Consider the following 22,060-nt stretch of genomic DNA (forward strand, 5'->3'; position numbering starts at 1 on the left):
GCAGCGGGCGCGTTGCGCGCCATGCTCCCACATTCAGAACGGCACTGCAGGGCGCATGGGGGGCGCCCTGGGCAGCATTAATCCTCAGTTCAGCCACTGGCAAAAGTGTGTAACGTGCTGGGCACTGATTACAGACCCCCGCCAGTATAAAAAATATGAAAATAAGCGGGACTGAAGCGCACCATGACGGGGGCGTGGCTTAGCCCTCACAGCTCTGACCAGCGCCATTTTCTCTTCACAGAAGGCACAGGTTCCCTAAAGAATTCCAGTGGCATATCCGTTTCCCTTTGGGGACAGGGAAAAGTGGGAGTCAACCCCCACAGTGGATAAAGCTCTATTGCATCTATCCAAGAAGGTGGCGCTTCCGTCTCCTGACACGGCAGCCCAGTGCCGTAACTAGGCTTTTTAGCGCTGTGTGCAAGAAACGACATTGGCGCGCCCCCCCCCCATGTAAGATAGGGGCAGTGCGCGCCGTAGGCGCGCAAAAAATATATTGGGGCGTGGCTTCATGGGGAAGGGGCATGGCCACAAAATAATAGCAATTCATACTACGGTGCACAGTAGTCTCCATTGTTCAAATTACGCTGCACAGTAGTGCCACTACACCAGGTAGAGCCCCTTTTATACATTACAGCAGACAGTGTCCCCCTTTTTACACATTACAGCAGACAGTCCCCCTTTTTACACATTACAGCAGACAGCGTCCCCTTTTTACACATTACGGCAGACAGCGTCCCCTTTTTACACATTACGGCAGACAGCGTCCCCTTTTTACACATTACGGCAGACAGCGTCCCCTTTTTTACACATTACGGCAGATAGCGTCCCCTTTTTTACACATTACGGCAGATAGCGTCCCCTTTTTTACACATTACAGCAGACAGCGTCCCCTTTTTTAACATTACGGCAGACAGCGTTCCCTTTTTACACATTACAGCAGACGGCGTCCCCGTTTTTACACATTACGGCAGACGGTGTCCCCCTTTATACACATTGCGGCAGCCAGTCCCCCTTTTTACACATTACGGCAGCCAGTCCCCCTTTTTACACATTGCGGCAGCCAGTCCCCCTTTTTACATATTGCGGCAGCCAGTCCCCCTTTTTACACATTACGGCAGCCAGTCCCCCTTTTTACACATTACGGCAGCCAGTCCCCCTTTTTACACATTGCGGCAGCCAGTCCCCCTTTTTACACATTGCGGCAGCCAGTCCCCCTTTTTACACATTGCGGCAGCCAGTCCCCCTTTTTACACATTGCGGCAGCCAGTCCCCCTTTTTACACATTGCGGCAGCGGGATCAGTACGTAATCCCGCTGGACGGGATCCCGGCAGTCGAAATTTGGATATTAGAAATAGTAACCCAAGGGTACAAATTAGAGTTTCAAGACGTGCCCCGTCACCGATTTTTCAAATCGGCCTTGCCAGCTTCTCATTTAGAAAGAGAGGTAATATGCGCGGCAATAATAAAGCTGTGTCAAAATCAAGTCATTGTCACGGTACCCCTGTCACAACGGGGGGAAGGTTTTTATTTGAGTCTGTTTGTGGTCCCGAAGCCGGATGGCTCAGTCAGGCCGATTCTGAACCTAAAATCCCTCAATTTCTTTCTGAAAAAGTTCAAATTCAAAATGGAATCTCTCCCAGCAGTGATCTCCAGTCTGGAGGAGGGGGATTTTATGGTGTCGGTTGACATAAAGGATGCTTACTTACACGTTCCCATATATCCTCCACAAAAGGGATACCTGAAGTTTGCTGTTCAGGATTGTCATTACCAATTTCAGACGCCGTTTGATCTGTCCACGGCACCACGGATTTTCACCAAGGTTATGGCAGAAATTATGGTTCTCCTGCGCAAGCAGGGAATTACGATTATCCCGTACTTGGACGATCTCCTCATAAAGGCGAGATCCAAGGAGCAATTGCTGAAGAATGTTGCGCTCTCACTGACGATTCTGCAACAACATGGTTGGCTCCTAAACTTGCCAAAATCACAGTTGGTTCCGACGACACGGCTGTCGTTCCTGGGTATGATTTTGGATACAGAATTAGAGAGTTTTTCTTCCAGTGGAAAAGGCTCTGGAAATACAGAACATGGTAAAACAGATTCTGAAACCGACAAAGGTGTCAGTTCTTCAATGCACTCGGTTGCTAGGGAAGATGGTGGCGGCCTACGAGGCCATTCCATATGGCAGGTTCCATGCCAGGGTGTTTCAGTGGGACCTGTTGGACAAGTGGTCCGGGTCTCACCTGGACATGCACCGGAAAATAATCCTATCTTCCAGGACCAGGATCTCCCTTCTGTGGTGGCTGCACAGTTCTCACCTTCTGGAGGGACGCAGGTTCGGGATTCAGGATTGGATCCTGGTGACCACAGATGCAAGTCTCCGAGGCTGGGGAGCAGTCACACAGGGGAGAAACTTTCAGGGAAAATGGTCAAGCCAGGAAGCTTGTCTGCACATAAACATTCTAGAATTAAGGGCCATCTACAACGGCATTCTGCAAGCGGAACATCTTCTTCGCGGTCTGCCCATCTTGATTCAGTCAGACAACATTACAGCAGTGGCGTACATAAACCGCCAGGGCGGAACAAAGAGCAGAGCGGCGATGGCCGAGGCCACGAAAGTTCTTTGCTGGGCGGAGAGACATGCAAGCGCTCTGTCAGCAGTCTTCATTCCAGGAGTGGACAACTGGGAAGCAGACTTCCTCAGCAGACACGATCTCCATCCAGAGGTCTTTGCAGAAGTGACAAGAGGTCTTTGCAGAAGTGACAAGTCGTTGGGGAATTCCTCAAATAGACATGATGGCGTCCCGCCTCAACAAGAAAGGTTGAGTTAAAATTCCTTACTTGGAAAGTAGTCATGTTGTTGGCCTTGGCATCCGCAAGGCGGGTTTCTGAGTTGGCGGCTTTGTCTCACAAAAGCCCCTATTTAATTTTCCATGCTGATAGAGCGGAGTTGAGAACGCGTCAGCAATTTCTGCCAAAAGTGGTTTCCTCATTTCACGTAAACCAACCTATTGTGGTGCCAGTGGCTACTGACGCCTTGGCGGAATAGAAATCTCTCGATGTGGTCAGAGCTTTGAAAATCTATGTCGCCAGAACGGCGCAGATTAGGAAAACAGAGGCTCTGTTTGTCCTGTGGGCTCCCAACAAGATTGGGGCTCCTGCTTCCAAGCAGACTATTGCACGCTGGATCTGTAATACGATTCAGCAGGCTCATTCTACGGCAGGATTGTCATTACCGAAATCGGTGAAAGCCCATTCTACCAGAAAGGTGGGCTCATCCTGGGCGGCTGCCCAAGGGGTCTCGACATTGCAGCTTTGCCGAGCTGCTACTTGGTCGGGATCAAACACCTTTTTGCGAAGTTTTACAAGTTTGATACCCTGGCTGAGGAGGACCTCTTGTTTGGTCAATTGGTGCTGCAGAGTCACCCGCACTCTCCCGCCCGTTCTAGAGCTTTGGTATAAACCCCATGGTTCTTGAAGCATCCCCAGCATCCTCTAGGACGTATGAGAAAATAGGATTTTAATACCTACCGGTAGATCCTTTTCTCTTAGTCCATAGAGGATGCTGGGCGCCCGTCCCAGTGCGTACTGTATCTGCAGTAATTGGTTATGGTTACACACGTGTTGTGTTGCGTTTATAGTCAGCCTGTTGCTGTCATTAGTCATGCCGTTCACACCTCATCGCCATGGTAACAATTGCGGGTCATAGACCGGAAGTAGGAGAGTCATCATGCTGTTAGGCGCCGGGGTCCGCTCGTCGGTGCGGCCCGGCGCCTAGCAACCAGGGACGCCGTGCGCGTACAGCCGCCGGCTCCCTGGCAACGCTAGACGCCGGGCGCACGGAGCCGCTCAGACCCTAGCAACGGGGACGCCACGTTCGGGCCGCGTTCCCCGTTGCTGGGTCTTTTCTAATATTATAATGGTGTGCTGGCCGTGCAGCATGCAAGCTGCACGGCATTACTTGTGATTACCCAGTCTGGCTCCTGATTGGGGAGCTCACAGTTATAAGCACCCTTTGGACTTCTCACAGACGCCGGTGATAGCTTCCTGTTTGCCTGTGTTGGTTACAGAGAGTTTCCAGTCCTGCTCTATCCGGTTGTTCCTGTCCTCAGTGATCCTGTACTCGGAAATTGTCATCTGTTCCTGGAGTCTGACCGAGCACCTTTAACATCCTGTGGTGTTCGTGAGTCGCGGCGTAGCCGTGTGTTGCGGCTTGACCGCTTACTGTTTATTATTTTGTATCTTTGTGTTCTGGAGCTTTTGCAGAGGATTCCGCTCCCCCTGATCCACTCTGGTATCCAGCGGTGCTGGATAGGAGTTACGGATCAGTGGATCTTTGGTTGTCCTTTTCCCTGGCGGCTAGTCCGCACATACTTTTTGGTTTAGTTAGTTAGCTTGTAACCCCTGGCCTGGTTGCTTAGTCAGAGGGCCCCTTGTTATCACCCTGTCTCGGATTTCCCTTTGTCTCCCATTAAGACCTGAGGGGGCATCGGGGTTGGGCAGACATAATCCGCCCTTCGAACGCGGCTGCCATGGGCTCAAGCAACCATAGTCTCGCAGGGGATTTCTGATAACACGGGCGAGACAACGGAGTTAGGGCGCCAGGGGTTACTAGGCTCTCCTGCTCCCACAACCAGTATATCTTTCCAGTACTCAGACCTCTGCCATAAGATCTCCTCTGGTCTGGAGTACGGGAATCATAACACATGCGGTTCAACACACGGATATCCCGCTAAGCTATACAGGTCACGTGACTACATCGGCACTGTAAGATTGGTGAGGATAACAAGCTCCGTTACTATAACAACAGTTGCGTTCCATAGACCGGAAGCAAGAGGACTCGCGTGCGTTCCAACACCCGCAGCTCCGGTATATGATCAATTTAAACTATTTTTAATAAACAAACATAATTAATTTTTAATCACTATGCCTCTGAGTCTAATTAGAGCAAGAAAAAAGGTTTATTTTTTAAGTTTTTGTACATATAAAGAGATGAATTGTCCACACACATGTTTTGAATGAGGTAATTAACTATAGTATAAATACACTGTCAGTTGTGAACTACAGTCACCTTTGAGAAAGCAGCAGAAAGCTGTGAAACGCGTCAGGTGTGAGCCTTCTGATCATCCCACTACAGCCTATCACCTCAGCTTGGACCACTGTGGACCCCACAAACTGCTCTATTTGAACCACATCCGCAATTAAGGACTGGACTTTTGTTCATCAACACGCACAACTGGTGAGGACTTTCCATAAATCATGCTTCATTATTGGAACTGCTAATCCTCCAGCGTTGGGACATATTCTTCCAGCCCAGGGACTATGCTATAGCCCCAGGATCTATCTGGTTCTAAGTATATAGGGTTCCACGGCCAATTTGGAACAGGCTTATGTATTGTTTAAATGGTGATTAGAGGCTAGTCTCAACAGTGTATACTCATTTTTTAATTGTCTAACTGACAGATTTTAAGTATAATAAATTTTTATTGGTTATTCCGACAATTCATCTCTAAGCGCAGCCTTATTGTTGTTGTATTTAGTTCGTAATTCTTTATAGGTGTAACTAACCTATCCAGGCAGCTGCTGTACACTTTAATTGGAATTACACCCATAGCGCCCTTTCCAACCTAGGTTGGCTTGTTCTATTTTTCATGCCGTTGCATGCGTTGGGTTAAATGCCATGTTGTACGGCATGTTTGAGGTGTGAGCTGGTGTATATCTCACCTTAGTTTAAATCAAAATAAATCCTTTTTCCTCTAAATGTCCGTCTCCCTGGGCACAGTTCCTATAACTGGAGTCTGGAGGAGGGGCATAGAGGGAGGAGCCAGTTCACACCCCTTTTAAAGTCTTAAAGTGCCCATGTCTCCTGCTGATCCCGTCTATACCCCATGGTTCTTGAAGCATCCCCAGCATCCTCTACGGACTAAGAGAAAAGGATTTACCGGTAGGTATTAAAATCCTATTTTTAGCTGGACTTAATGATAATACATTAATGAATTGAATTAATGAGTATATGGTATAATACCCATTTCCCTAAATAAATGGGTAATTTCAGCAGTTAGCAGTGGCAAAAGAGCTGCATGCACAGATAGCCAGTAAATCATTCATAAATTGGCATGAGAACCCAGATTGCATAGAACAAATTTATTATAATTTTTTATGTTGTTAAAAATTCTGTTCCTGTACTGTATGTATATAGAAATCTATTCATTATGTTGATTGTGTATAACGGTCAAGAGGATCATTTTAAGGTGGTCAGAACTAAAGATGAAATGTAATTACTCAGTACTAAATAGTAAAATGCTCCACTGTAACGTTTAGTGACATAGACTTTGTGGAACGGTGGGTTTAAGTCATATTTTCATATGCTGTTGCAAAGCGGCTATTGGGCCATTTTCAGAGATGCATGCAACCAATGCGTTCGGAAGGATGCGATCGCATGGTGATTGACAGACAGGTGTTTGAAGAGGAGATCGGGAAATGCAGGCATGTCATGGCCGTTTTTTCGGGGCAGGCCAATGATCCCAAATATGGAAAAGGGGCGGTGGTGCCACTATCAACGTAGCCAGGTTGCGCAGGCAGGGGTCAACCTCTGTTCGATGTGAAAACAATTAAATTGTGATTGCATCATGGGGCGGCGCTACACATGCTGGCCGGCCTTGCCCTGTGCTGGCCGGCCCCCAGCATCTGAGTATATGGTCGAAGATTAATTTCTGCGCATATTTGTATATAAACATTGTGAACGGCACATGGTAGCAACAGCAATTGCAAGAACAACCACATCTGAATTAGGCCCAATGTGGAGTAGTCAGGCTCTCAAAGGTAAGTGCCAAAAATATACAACAGACTGGAAGTCACCCATTTGGCCAATAGAAATGAATTTCCCAGGCCAGCAAAATACTATTATTTTCTAAGTTCAGATGTTCAAAAACCTATACTTATCAGTCCACTTCTTTAATGTTGACATTGGGGTATATTTACTAAGGTCCCGATTTTGACCGAGATGCAGTTTTTTCATCAAAGTGTCATCTCGGTAATTTACTAAGCAAAAATCACGGCAGTGATGAGGGCATTCGTAATATTTTGGAAGTCCTAGGAAAAAATCACGAATCAATACACCATCGGTCAAATACGCCTGCAATTTGCTAGAAATCGGGAATTTACTAAAAAGTGCAAAACACAAACACTGCCGACAATAGCCAAACACTGCCGTGATAAAATACAAATCGTGAAAAAGTGCTAAAAAAAAGCAGACCTGCTTTTTTATCCCGTGTTTGTATAGGCATGCACGGATCCATGAGATCCGTGCATGTTTTTCAGTGGGAACGGGGGGGAAATGTTATAAATTTTCAGAAAAAAAATTGCGTGGGGTCCCCCCTCCTAAGGCAAACCAGCCTCGGGCTCTTTGAGTCGATCCTGGTTGCAGAAATATGGGAAAAAAATGGACAGGGGTTCCCCCATATTTAAGCAACCAGCATCGGGCTCTGCGCCTGGTCCTGGTTCCAAAAATACGGGGGACAAAAAGAGTAGGGGTCCCCCGTATTTTTGAAACCAGCACCGGGCTCCACTAGCTGGACAGATAATGCCACAGCCGGGGGTCACTTTTATACAGTGCCTTGCGGCCGTGGCATCAAATATCCAACTAGTCACCCCTGGCCGGGGTACCCTGGGGGAGTGGGGACCCCTTCAATCAAGGGGTCCCCCCCCCAGCCACCCAAGGGCCAGGGGTGAAGCCCAAGGCTGTCCCCCCCATCCAATAGGCTGCGGATGGGGGGCTGATAGCCTTTGTGAAAAGTGATTGATATTGTTTTTAGTAGCAGTACTACAAGGCCCAGCAAGCCTCCCCCGCAAGCTGGTACTTGGAGAACCACAAGTACCAGCATGCGGCGGAAAAACGGGCCCGCTGGTACCTGTAGTACTACTACTACTAAAAAAATACCCCAATAAAGACATTACACACACACCTTGAAAGTATAACTTTAATACATCCATCCACACCTCCATATACACATACTTACCTTATGTTCCCACGCAGGTCGGTCCTCTTCTCCAGTAGAATCCATGGTGTACCTGTAGAAAAAATTATACTCACATAATCTAGTGTTTTCGGCTCCTCGGTAAATCCTTTTGTAATCCACGTACTTGAAAAAATAAAAAAACGGGACACCCGACCACGAACTGAAAGGGGACCCATGTTTTCACATGGGCCCCCTTTCCCCGAATGCCAGAAACCCACTCTGACTGATGTCTAAGTGGGTTTCTTCAGCCAATCAGGGAGCGCCACATTGTGGCACCCTCCTGATCGGCTGTGTGCTCCTGTACTGTATGACAGGCGGCACACGGCAGTGATACAATGTAGCGCCTATGCGCTCCATTGTAACCAATGGTGGGAACTTTCAGGTCAGCGGTGAGGTCACTTTCGGTCAACCGCTGACCTGAAAGTTCCCACCATTGGTTACAATGGAGCGCATAGGCGCTACATTGTATCACTGCCGTGTGCCGCCTGTCAGACAGTACAGGAGCACACAGCCAATCAGGAGGGTGCCACAACGTGGCGCTCCCTGATTGGCTGATGAAACCCACTTAGACATCAGTCAGAGTGGGTTTCTGGCATTCGGGGAAAGGGGGCCCATGTGAAAACGTGGGTCCCCTTTCAGTTCGTGGTCGGGTATCCGTTTTTTTATTTTTTCAAGTACGTGGATTACAAAAGGATTACAAGCAGAGGAGCCCTCTACACTGGAGTATGTGAGTATAATTTTTTCTACAGGTACACAATGGATTCTACTGGAGAAGAGGACCGACCCTCGTGTGAACATAAGGTAAGTATGTGTATATGGAGGTGTGGATGGATGTATTAAAGTTATACTTTCAAGGTGTGTGTGTGTTGTCTTTATTGGGGTATTTTTTTAGTAGTAGTACTACAGGTACCAGCGGGCCCGTTTTTCCGCCGCATGCTGGTACTTGTGGTTCTCCAAGTACCAGCTTGCGGGGGAGGCTTGCTGGGCCTTGTAGTACTGCTACTAAAAACAATATCAATCACTTTTCACAAAGGCTATCAGCCCCCCATCCGCAGCCTATTGGATGGGGGGGACAGCCTCGGGCTTCACCCCTGGCCCTTGGGTGGCTGGGGGGGGGGACCCCTTGATTGAAGGGGTCCCCACTCCCCCAGGGTACCCCGGCCAGGGGTGACTAGTTGGATATTTGATGCCACGGCCGCAAGGCACTGTATAAAAGTGACCCCCGGCTGTGACATTATCTGTCCAGCTAGTGGAGCCCGGTGCTGGTTTCAAAAATACGGGGGACCCCTACTCTTTTTGTTCCCCGTATTTTTGGAACCAGGACCAGGCGCAGAGCCCGATGCTGGTTGCTTAAATATGGGGGAACCCCTGTTCATTTTTCCCCCATATTTCTGCAACCAGGATCGGCTCAAAGAGCCCGAGGCTGGTTTGCCTTAGGAGGGGGGACCCCACGCAATTTTTTTTTTACATTTACACTTTATTTTTTTGTTAAACAAAGTGCACAATGAAGCCCAGCACGGATCTCTCAGATCCGGCCGAGATTCATTGTATTAAAGTCGGCAGTGTTTTACAAGTCACTCACGTAAAACACTGCCAAAAAAAACGAATGACATCGACATCGGAAAACCCGAAAATGCAGAATACGGCAGCTTAGTAAATTAGTCGTAATCAATTCAAAAAGTTGCATATTTACACTTTCGATGTCATTCGTGATTGAACTTTGACCTCAAACGGGAAAACACGAATCTTAGTAAATTTACCCCATTGTCTTAGATGACTTAGAGCTGATTGTTGATTGGTTGGTAATCTCTCCTGCTCTCATACTACACAGCCTGACCAGTATGGCCCATGACCACAAGCAAATGACTCGCATGTAACATTTCTCACATGTTAATTGTATGCTTACAGGTCAGATGTAAAGTCTATTCTCCTGTTGCACGGTGAGCGAGGCAGTGGAAAATCAACAGCAGTTGCAAAATGGCTGACTTCTTATAGAAGATGTTATCCAGATGTTACAGTTATCCCATACTTTGTGGGAAACAGCGGAAGAAGAGATAACATTATGTGTTTCATGCAGCATTGCATCATCTTGCTCCAGTGTGATTACTTTGGTAACTACTATGGCATACATTTTGTTATACGTTTTATATAGCTTTGTGTGAGAGCTAGCAGACAGAGGCATTTCTGTAAGCCACTGAGTTGTGCTGCCATGGGACTGGCTCATTTCAGAACCCACTGACAGGGCACTTCATCATTATCGCTCAACTTGTTAACTAACATGTCAAGCTACTGATACTGGATCTCAGAGAATAAGGACACAGTAGATAGCACCTCTAGGTTTAATAGGTTGAGGATCTGGTGACTGTGATTGATGGGATTTTTGCACTTACTTTATAATGTTAATCACTGTAGGGTGCTGTTAGATAAAATATCAGTTATATAAGAAGTTCCCAGGCAACTCTCAACTATCATAAGTGATTGATTCACCCCCTACCACAGGGGAAACGCAGACCACCTAATTATCTGATATGCCATCTCAGCTAAAGGCATCATATGGTTAGCTACATCATAAGGTGAGAGCAAGCATTCCCATCAGTCATGTTCACTACATATATTTGTGCTTCACTATTATATTTTCCAGGGTGCTCACACAGTATGGCTGCATCCGTGTTGTCACAAAGTTCATCTGGTTGAATTAAGATATGGGTGAACTCCAGATCTATTAACATCTGGGGGGCACTGCTGGGTGGCTTTCTGGTTTATGTGGTCGCTCCCTTCTAGGCTGTGTGCAGTAATTCTGCAAATTCCTATTGCTTCACTATTTTCTTGTTTGAGTCTATAGCCTTTATGTAATAGCCTGCAAGTTGCAGGAACTATGACGATTCCGGTGATTTAGCCTGCAGATTTTAAGCAGCTATTATTTAAAAGGAAAAAACTATTTATCGCCATTTATCGCCACTTTCAAGCTACTTTCAAAAGCTAAATTGCCAGAATCTCGCCAGTACCTGCAAGTCACAGGCTGTCACATAGAGGCATACGTGCAGATACTGTTACACCCTTTATTATCAGTCAGATGCATGAAGTAAGTTTCTTTCTACTGCGGGGTACACTGGGCTCCACAAGGATTAACATCGGGGTGTAGAGTAGGATCTTGATCCAAGGCACCAACAGGCTCAAAACTTTAGACTGTTCCCAAGATGCACAGTGCCGCCTCCTCTATAACCCCGCCTCCATGTCAGTGAGCTCAGTTTGTAGTTGGTGCCTGCAGTAGCAAGTCACTTAACAGGGGGCTGCCTCAGGCAGCCTATTCTTAGCTTTAAATTTGACAGAAAAGAAGAAGAAGCTACAAGGGCTGCAGCAGGCTATGTCTGATAGACGTCTCTGCTGCAGCTCCATCACCCCCAGCGGCGCTGTATACTCCCGTGCCGCGGTTGCCGGGTCACTGCAGCGGAGGCGCCGGCTCCTTCTCTCTTCACGTGAGTCACACACACGCCGCCGTCTCCCGGATCGCGGGGCCGCTGACAAGGGGGAGGTAAGGGGCTTCTGTGCTGCCCTTTGCACCGCGATCCAGCGCGGCCATAGAAGGAAGGCCGCGTGCGCGCGCGCTAGCGTGGACACGGATTACTGGGTTGATGTTCCACTAGCCACCAGGGTGATACTTTATGGGCACAGGTCAGGGGGGCGTTGTACCATTCCCCCCCGTTTTCTTTATTGGCCGCACACCCGGTGGGGATGCCAGCAGGGGGAGCAGGCCGGACTTGAGGCCCCTCCCCCCATTTATACAATGTTCCCGCCCTGGAACTGCTGCCTTCTCCCTCACTCCCGGTCAGCAGCCATTACAGATAGAGCCTTGCTGTTCCTGGGATCGCTGGGGCAAATCCTCCTCTGTGGAACCACCTGACTGCCACACACAGGAGTATTCTACCTGTCACTGCGACTCTGTTAGTTAAGAAAGAGTGCATACCTTCAGGGTTGTGTGGTACAAACACCCTGTGATATACATCCAGTGCTTACTGCATTTGTTATATCTATTGTTATCACATATAGCCATACTGAGTATTACTTTGTATTGCTAGTTCAGTGCAGTTTATAGTACATCATTTCTGCATGGTACGTTTGTGACTATGGCCCTCATTCCGAGTTGTTCGCTCGGTAAAAATCTTCGCATCGCAGCGATTTTCCGCTTAATGCGCATGCGCAATGTCCGCACTGCGACTGCGCCAAGTAAATTTGCTATGCACTTAGTAATTTTACTCACGGCTTTTTCATCGGTCTGGCGATCGTAATGTGATTGACAGGAAATGGGTGTTACTGGGCGGAAACAGGCCGTTTTATGGGCGTGTGGGAAAAAACGCTACCGTTTCCGGAAAAAACGCAGGAGTGGCCGGAGAAACGGAGGAGTGTCTGGGCGAACGCTGGGAGTGTTTGTGACGTCAAACCAGGAACGACAAGCACTGAACTGATCGCAGATGCCGAGTAAGTCTGAAGCTACTCAGAAACTGCTACGAGGTGTGTAATCGCAATATTGCGAATACTTCGTTCGCAATTTTAAGATGCTAAGATTCACTCCCAGTAGGCGGCGGCTTAGCGTGAGCAACTCTGCTAAAATCGCCTTGCGAGCGAACAACTCGGAATGACCTCCAATATACGTGTGTGTGCATGTAGCTGCTGCGTGGTTGCCTTATTGCAGGGTATTTCACTCAGCGTGCTATTCCTATATTGCTATACCTGTGGGGGCCAAGTGTTTCAGGCAGGGCCGGTGCAAGGTTTCTTGTCACCCTAGGCAAAACTTCAGCCTGCTCGTTACACCCCGGCGACCAAAAGCACACACCAGTACCCATTCTCCAGCCCATCATACACATTGAAACCAGGTAGAGCACGCCGTTATAGACATTGAAACCAGGTAGAGCACGCTATACACATTGCACCAGGTAGAGCACGCCGTTATACACATTGCACCAGGTAGAGCACGCAGTTATACACATTGCACCAGGTAGAGCACGCCGTTATAAACATTGCACCAGGTAGAGCACGCCGTTATACACATTGCACCAGGTAGAGCACGCAGTTATACACATTGCACCAGGTAGAGCACGCCGTTATAAACATTGCACCAGGTAGAGCACGCCGTTATACACATTGCACCAGGTAGAGCACGCAGTTATACACATTGCACCAGGTAGAGCACGCCGTTATAAACATTGCACCAGGTAGAGCACGCCGTTATACACATTGCACCAGGTAGAGCACGCCGTTATACACATTGCACCAGGTAGAGCACGCCGTTATAAACATTGCACCAGGTAGAGCACGCCGTTATACACATTGCACCAGGTAGAGCACGCAGTTATACACATTGCACCAGGTAGAGCACGCCGTTATACACATTGCACCAGGTAGAGCACGCCGTTATACACATTGCACCAGGTAGAGCACCCTGTTATACACATTGCACCAGGTAGAGCACGCCGTTATACACATTACACCAGGTAGAACACGCCGTTATACACATTGCACGAGTTAGAGCACGCCGTTATACACATTGGACCAGGTAAAGCACTTGGCAATTATGATTAAAAAACAGGACAATACATTATTCTAAACACATTGTTAAATAATACATATACAGTATATATGTAATGGGTTTATGGTGCTGCTATGATAGGAGCCATAGACTGGATTTAGACACTACAAAAGTGTTGTGGGAGGAGGGCGAGCGGGTGACAATGCTGCTGTGCTGTTATCATACCAGGGGTATGCGTTCAGGATCCCGGCAGCCATAATACCGATGCCGGAATCCTGACAGCCACCAGAATACCGATGCCGGCATCCCGAGGAGTCAGGATTCCGACTACGATATCCCGACAGTCGGGATCCTGAAAGTAAGTATGCACTGCCACCACAGGTTTAGCGTGCGGGAGGGGGGGTTATGTTTAAGCACACTCGGGGGGGGGGGGGGGGGGGCTTAGGGTATGGGAGGTTAGGGTTAAGCTGCGGGGGGGGGGGTAGGGTTAGGCACTAAGGGGGGGGGTTAGGTGTAGGCTGTGGGTAAGTGGGGGTTAGGTTTAAGAACTACTGGGGGGAGGTTAGGGTTAGGCTGTGAGTGGGAGGGTTAGGGGTAGGGGAAAGAGGTTAGGGTACTCCCTTGTCGGCAGTGCTGAGATTGGGATGCCGGTGTGTTTTCTCATTTCTAGTTTTATATCATGTAGCCCTGGCTCTGCTCACTTGTATAAGTGCTTTTGACTGAAGCAGATGTTTTAGGCAGCTTGACATGATGATCCCAGAAGTAACGGGTGCACCACAGGTAGCAGCAGTGCCTGCACAATAGCTTCATGTTGTTCTCATAGATCCTTAGCTTGGTCTAATTGTGAGTGTGGCTCTACCCTGATATTCCCAGAGACACTCACAACTAGACCAAGCTAAGGATCTATGAGAATACAACATGAAGCTATTGTGCAGGCACTGCTGCTACCTGTGGTGCACCTGCTACTTCTGCTTGTGGCCCGACCTCAGTGGTTGATGGCTGAAACAACCACTGCGGTTGGGCTACAAGCCCATGACACGCCCAGAAAACACACAAGAAAAGCAACCACCCAAGTTCAGCCACCCGCTCCTAGGCTGCTCACCCTTCCCCACAGCACTTACCACCAGCGCTAACCTCTCGCCCGCAGCACAGCGTACAGCAGCCGCAGAGCCGTCTTCACTCTCTGCTCGGCCCCCGTGGGAAGCCGCTGCATGTAACCAGGAGGGGGCACCGCCAGAGAACTGGCAGTGGTAAGACTCTTTACAGGCAGGAAGCACCGTCAATTTACAAACAGGAATTGGCTGCAGCTAATTTTTGAAAAGTGAGTCCCCGTCCTCTGATCTGGGTAAAATATGTGCTATAGCACATATTTGCAAACACTGAGACATAATGCCCCTTACACATATGCCCCACATTAATAAAATGCCCTTATACACGTGACAGACATAATGGCCCTGTCTCTGTAACACCAACAATTAACCAACAATGTAGCCAGTCTCTGTAACACCAACAATTAACCAACAATGTAGCCAGTTTCTGTAACACCAACAATTAACCAACAATGTAGCCAGTCTCTGTAACACCAACAAATGCAACCCCCATACCCTCCACACCACTCACCCGGCTGGAGGTATTAAACAGTCACCCATGTAGGCTTAAGAAGGAGTCTGGGACCTGGGAGAGCCGGGGAGGCAGCAGCAGCGGCGGAAGACATATGCAGATCGCGGCCTCACACACCGTCGGCTCTGCAACACCTCCTTCATGTGCTCCACCGTGAACATTTTCCGCCCTCCGCTGCCAGCTCACTCCCGCCGCTACCAGCATGGGGAGGGGGAGTGGGTAACATGCGGGAGAGGGGGGCGGGATGTAATGGCGGGAGGTGTGGCGGGCGGCATGTAATCGCAGGCGGGCAGGTAATCACAGGAGGGCGGGCGGCATGTAATCGCGGGCGGGTAATCACAGGAGGGCGGGCGGCATGTAATCGCGGGCGGGTAATCACAGGAGGGCGGGCGGCATGTAATCGCAGGCGGCCGGGTAATCACGGCCGGGCGGGCGGCATGTAATCGTGGGAAGGGGGCGGGTGGGATGCAATCGCAGGAGAGAGGGGGGTTAACATGCAGGAGGGTGCTGTCATGGTGTTGGGTGGGAATATGCCGGGTATCATCACGGAGGGGGGGAGGATTGTGAAAGAAGAGCTGATTACAATTGAGCGGTGCAGCATCCCTGCTCAGCTGTGAAGCTCAGCTGAGCTAGGGGAATAAACAAAGCACTCTTTCATCGGCAGCGTGCAGCGCCGCCCTCCAGTGGCTAGCGCTCATAGGCAGCTGCCTAGTGGTGGCGCCGGCCCTGGTTTCAGGTTTTCTCTGATGATAATATAGGATTGTTTCACAAGATATGCTACTGGAGTATTTTTTCTTGTGAATTATAGTCACCATATGTTCTATTCCTACTGAACTCTCGGTCTGTGCCAGCTTGGGCTGTTTCTCTGGGAGTTCTTACTAGGTATAGTGCTGCTACAATTTGTACCGGGTTGCCCATTACTGTGCGCACAGTTATGTCTGCTACACATGGCAATGACGTTGGGGCCTCTCCCACACTGCGTGGTAGTGAGGCCACTGACGGAAGGGAGTATAATTTAGCAACTGACAGTTCAGGTTCAGGGAGTTCCTTGCCCCCCAGTGGGTCGGTAGCACTTAGGGCTTCACAAGAACCACCTTGGGCTACATTTTCCACACTGTTAAACACGCTTGTAACTAAATTGACGCCCCCTGTGGGACCACCTGTGCCACTACCACAGTTTATGGTCCCCGCTGTGAACCCGCCATGGGCGGATCAGCTTTTCCACTAAGTTACAGCATTTGAACCGATCCATGTCTAAATCTAAGGGTCACTCTCGCCCGCATAAGACTAATTCGCCTTCTAAAAGGGCCATTACCTCCTCCCGATCCGCGGCTTCAACTTACACGTCTTCCGAGGAGGACGGTGCATATACTGACCTCTCAGACACTGACGCTGATGTTTCAGATTGGGAGGGGAAATCATCCGTGGATGTCTCGGATTTGATTGAGGCGATACGGCTAATTTTTCAAGTGGCTGATGATTCTGAGCCTGAGACTGTCTCCAAGAAACCTGATAGGTTTAAGCGTAAGAAGGTGGTTAAGCAGGTTTTACCCTACTCTAAACACCTGGTTGACATATGTAAGGAATCCTTGGAAAATCCAGGGACAAAGTTTAGACCGAATAAGAGACTGTTGGCTCGCTATCCTCTCCCTGCGGAGTTATGTAAAAATTGGGAAACTCCACCGCCTGTAGATTTTCATGTGGCGCGCATGGTTGTTTCCTCTGCTCTGCCAGTAACTACCGTCACCTCTCTGAAGGAACCAACGGATCGTCATGTGGAGGGCTGTTTAAAAGCGATTTATACCCTTTCTGGGGCTGTTCAAAGGCCAACTATTGCAGCGACTTGGGCTGCTGAAGCTGTTGAAGCGTGGGCTCAGGAACTCGAGGCGGAACTGCCTTTTGATGCATCTGAGCATGCTTGACAATGTCTCTCATATATTGCCAAGGCTTCTCTGTACCTTAAGGAGGCGGCCTCAGATGCCGGGGTGCTCGCGCCCAAGGCTGCTACTGCATCCCATTTGGCCAGACGTATCCTTTGGTTGAGATCCTGGTCGGTGGATTTGGATTCCAGGAGAACCCTGGAGGTGCTTCCTTTCAAGGGAGACATTCTCTTTGGAGAAGACCTCAATAAGATTGTGGCTGACTTGGCTACTGCTAAAACAGCCTGCCTACCTAGTACGGCTCCTTCCGCACAGAAGGCTAAAAGTACTTTCCCTCGGCCCTTTCGTACTCCAGCTAAAGCAAAAGGTCAGGCGTACCCATAGCAAGCCCGTGCTTCCAGGCCTGCCAAGCCCAGACCAAAGCGTGCTTGGGCCGCCCGTTTGCCAGCTTAAAAAACTGTTAAGCCGGCCGCATGACGGGGCGGGCCTCCCTCTGGGGGATCCCAGGGTGGGGGGCCGACTTCTAGGTTTTACCCAGGAATGGTTGAAGACCACTTCGGATACCTGGGTGAGGGAAGTCGTTGCTGGAAGTTACGCCATACCCTTCAAGAATCGTCCCTCTCATCGATTTTGCCTAACAGATGTGCCTCTGGATCCGGCAAAAGCAAACACGTTGCACTCGGTGGTACATTCCCTCCTGTCCATAGGAGTGGTGGTACAGGTGCCTCTGACTCAGAGGGGCATGGGGTTCTATTCACCGCTGTTTCTAGTCCCGAAACCGAACTGGTCCCGCGGCCCATTCTCAATCTGAAGTCCTGAACAAGCATGTGCGAATCTCCAAGTTCCGTATGGAAACGCTGCGCTCTATTGTTCTGGCCATGAAGCCTGGGGACTATATGGTCTCCCTGGACATACAGGATGCCTACCTACATATTCCTATTGCGGTATCTCATCAGCAGTACCTGCAGTTTGCAGTGGGCAACCTTCATTACCAATTTCGGGTGTTACCCTTTGTTTTAACAACGGCTCCGCGAGTTTTCACCAAAGTTATGGCGGTCATGACGGCTACGCTACGCCGTCAAGGGTTCAGGATACTACCATACCTAGACGATTTGTTGATCCTGGCGAGTTCCCCAGAACTTCTCCTGTATCATCTCGATTTGACAATCCAGTTCATGAAAGCCCTCGGATGGCTGATCAACTGGAAGAAATCCTCCCTGGTTCCGGCTCGGAGCATGGTACACCTGGGAGCATTATTGGACACCCAAAACCAGCGGTTGTTCATGTCTCAGGAGAAAGTCCTGCAGCTTCAGGACAATATCCGATGCTTCCTATCCCGTCCGCAAGTGTCGATTTATTCGGCGATGCAAGTGCTAGGTCTCATGGTGTCGGCTTTCGACATGGTGGAGTATGCTCAATTCCATTCTCGCCCTCTGTAGAAGTTGATTCTGTCCAAGTAGGACGGCCTGCCTCACCGGATCAGATCTCACATGATCTCCCTATCTCCGGAGGTCCGCCTGTCACTGAGCTGCTGGCTTCAGGACCAACGATTGAGCAGGGGCCGTCACTTCTGGATATCTAACTGGGTCCTGCTGACGACGGATGCCAGTCTGAGAGGTTGGGGTGCGGTGTTTGAACAACACTCTCTCCAGGGTCGGTGGACCGAGGAGGAATCACTACTCCCGATAAACCTACTTCTAGTCGCTCCAGCGTGGCCCAGGCGGCACTGGTTCTCCGATCTACAGGGCCTCTCGTTGGATCGTTCCCTTCTACTTGCACAACGACCAGGCCTCCTCGTTCAGGACCCGTGTGTTTACCAGGATTTGGCCCGTCTAGCTTTGACGGCATGGCTCTTGAGGCTTCCGTCCTGAGGGCCAGGGGTTTTTCTGAGGGCGGTCGTTCAAACTATGTTGAAGGTCCGTAAGCCGGCTTCTGCTCGGATATACCATAGGGTCTGGAATGCTTACTTTACTTGGTGTGCGTCTCACAATCATGACGTTTTCAAGTTTAGTACAGCCAAACTATTGGCCTTTCTACAACAAGGCCTGGACTTAGGCCTGCGTCTGGCCTCCCTCAAGGTGCACATCTCGGTCTCTTTGGTTTGGTTTCAGAGAAAGATTGCTACCCTACCTGATGTCCATGTGTTGCGGATTCAGTCTCCTTATGTACCACCTGTGTCCCCTTGGGATCTGTTGGTGGTTTTGGAGGCCTTACAAGAGTCTCCGTTTGAGCCTCTTACCTCTGCTGACCTTAAGTGGCTTTCCCTTAAGGTGTTGTTTTTGCTGGCTATTGCTTCAGCTAGAAGGGTCTCAGACTTGGGTGCCTTATCTTATAAGTCCCCCTATTTGATGGTGGTGTCTTCCTTCCACCTTAACCAGGAGATTGTGGTTCTGGCCTTTAATTCTCCTGAGTTGTCTTCCAAAGAGCTGTCTTTGGATGTGGTACGGGCTCTCCGTATCGGTTCCGGTATGAATGGTCGACCATGTAATGGTCGACAGTCATTAGGTCGACCACTATTGGTCGACATTGACATGGTCGACATGGACAAATGGTCGACACATGAAAAGGGTCGACACATGAAAGGGTCAACATGAGTTTTTTTCACTTTTTTTGGTGTCGTTTTCTGCGTAAAGTGACGTGGAACCCCAATTAGTGCACCGCGTTCCCTCGCATGGCTCGCTTTGCTCGCCATGCTTTGGGGAAGGTGCCTCGCTCCGATACCACTGCGCTCGGCACAGATTACCGTTCCCAATCGTAGTCCACGTGGATCGTAAAGTATGGAAAAGTTCCCCAAAAGAAAAAAAATTTGAAAAATGAATGTCGACAATTTCATGTGTCGACCTTTCATGTGTCGACCATTTTCATGTGTCGACCATGTGTCCATGTCGACCATGTCAATGTCGACCAATAGTGGTCGACCTAATGACTGTCGACCATAACATGGTCGACCATCCAAACGGATACCCTCCGTATCTATGTGAAGAGAACTTCCTCCATTAGGAAATCCGATTCTCTTTTTGTGTTGTTTGGTTTTCACAAACGTGGCTGGCCTGCTTCTAAGCAGACTCTGACCAGATGGATTAGAATGATGATTGCACATGCTTATGTACAGGCTGGTCGTCCGGTTCCTGCTACCATCAAAGCCCATTCTACTCGGTCGGTTGGACCTTCTTGGGCGGCCCACCGTGGTGCGACCCTTGAACAATTGTGCAAGGCGGCTACGTGGTCCTCGAGGAACACGTTCATTAGGTTCTAGGCCTTTGATACTTCCGCCTCCCAGGATGCTTCCTTTGGACGCCGGGTTCTTGTCGCCGCTATAGTGCGTCCCCTCCCATAAGGAATTGCTTTAGGACACCCCCAATGTTAATCCTTGTGGAGCCCAGTGTACCCCGCAGCAGAAAACGAGATTTATGGTAAGAACTTACCGTTGTTAAATCTCTCTCTGCGAGGTTCCACAAGGCACCCACCCTGCCGCACTTGGTTTCTTTGGGTTGGTATGGCATTAGCCGCTGACACCCGCTCCTGCGGTGAGTGTGTGGTATAATTGGCTACGAGCGGTTGTCGTCTCTGGTACCTGCTACTGCATTGGGCTGGTTAACGAAACTGAGCTCACTGGCATGGAGGTGGGGTTATACAGGAGGCAGCGCTGGGCATCTTGGGAACAGTCTAAAGCTTTGAGCCTGTTGGTGCCCTGGATCAAGATCCTACTCTACACCCCAATGTTAATCCTTGTGGAGCCCAGTGTACCTCGCAGAAAGAGATTTAACAACGGTAAGTTCTTACCATAAATCTCGTTTTTCCCAGTAGACGACTTAGTGCAAAATTAAATGTCATGATTTTATTTGTTAGAAATTCAGTAAATGTAAACAGTATCATTAATGCTGGGCATACATGGCCAGATAAAATTCCCGTTAAACCGACAGGCATTCTATCTGACCCTGATAATATCCCAAGTGAAGAAACAGGGGAATGTCTATCAGTCGGCCGCGGTAGGGCATACACTGCCCGATGCGGCCGATATGACACTTTAAAATATCTCATCGGAGATACATGCTAGAGTCCCACAGGTTCTCAGACTCGGTCCTCAGGACCCCACACGGTCCATGTTTTGCAGGTCACCTGTAGATTTTTAAAATGTGACAGTTGGTGATACACAGTGCACCTGCTGGGTGACATGGAAAACGTGAACTGTGTGGGGTCCTGAGGACCGAGTTTGAGAACCACTATACGATCCGGCATGCCCGACCAATCAATATTTTCGGGTCGGTCAGCCACATACACGCTGCAATTATCTGGCTCATCCGCTGATATCAGGCGGATTGGACAGATAATGGTAGCCTGTGTGCCCAACATTAGTAATATTTAGCAAGATGTTGCTGTTGCTATTGCTCTTGGAGCCTGATTCTGATGTGGTTGGAGGGAGCATCGTTGCTGCTTACCTGGAGGCAGGAGTGATGCTCAGATATGTTAATGCAGCAGGAGGCATAAGTATAAGTAGATGCCTCCTGCATGCATTTGTGATCCAGTGCTGCGTCCTAGGATATCGCATATCAGTTTGGGCTGGACACCGCAGCTACTCCTCTGCCCCTGCCTCCTCCTCTCCGCCGGTTGTATCAGTGCAGCTCCACGGCTGGGTCAGCATGAGCCGCAATGCCAGCAGGAAGCCGAGCAGCATGCTGAGCCAGGAGCGGCAGCTGCGGCTGGCCATCCCAGGGCAGTAAGGCTGCATTGTGCTGGCGGCTCCCCTCCGTCTGATGGCCCGGCTCACTGGAAGGGGTGCTGCCACACTGCCCCATCAGCACTGATCAGGACACAGTACAAGGCTGCTATGCAGCCGCTGCGTGGGGTAGGGGGTGCCATGGGCTGCCCGAACACTGCTGGCCACAGTAATCACAGGGGGTAATTCAGAGTTGATCGCAGCAGCAAGTTTGTTAGCAGTTGGGCAAAACCATGTGCACTGCAGAGGGGGCAGATATAACATTTGCAGAGAGAGTTAGATTTGGGTGGGTTATTTTGT

At 49.4% G+C, this 22,060-nt stretch overlaps 1 protein-coding gene across 1 annotated transcript in view; it reads left to right on the forward strand.

Annotated features, from left to right (window-relative positions):
- The window catches only part of LOC134932925 (putative tetratricopeptide repeat protein 41), a 244,185-nt gene that overhangs the window by 70,677 nt on the left and 151,448 nt on the right, over nucleotides 1–22,060 (forward strand). Inside the window, exon 4 of the mRNA XM_063927785.1 lies at nucleotides 9,928–10,130. Within this exon, the coding sequence (XP_063783855.1) occupies nucleotides 9,928–10,130 (203 nt within the window). The remainder of the gene's footprint in view (nucleotides 1–9,927; nucleotides 10,131–22,060) is intronic.

Source organism: Pseudophryne corroboree, chromosome 6 (assembly GCF_028390025.1).
Source record: "Pseudophryne corroboree isolate aPseCor3 chromosome 6, aPseCor3.hap2, whole genome shotgun sequence".
NCBI classification, from domain to species: domain Eukaryota; kingdom Metazoa; phylum Chordata; class Amphibia; order Anura; family Myobatrachidae; genus Pseudophryne; species Pseudophryne corroboree.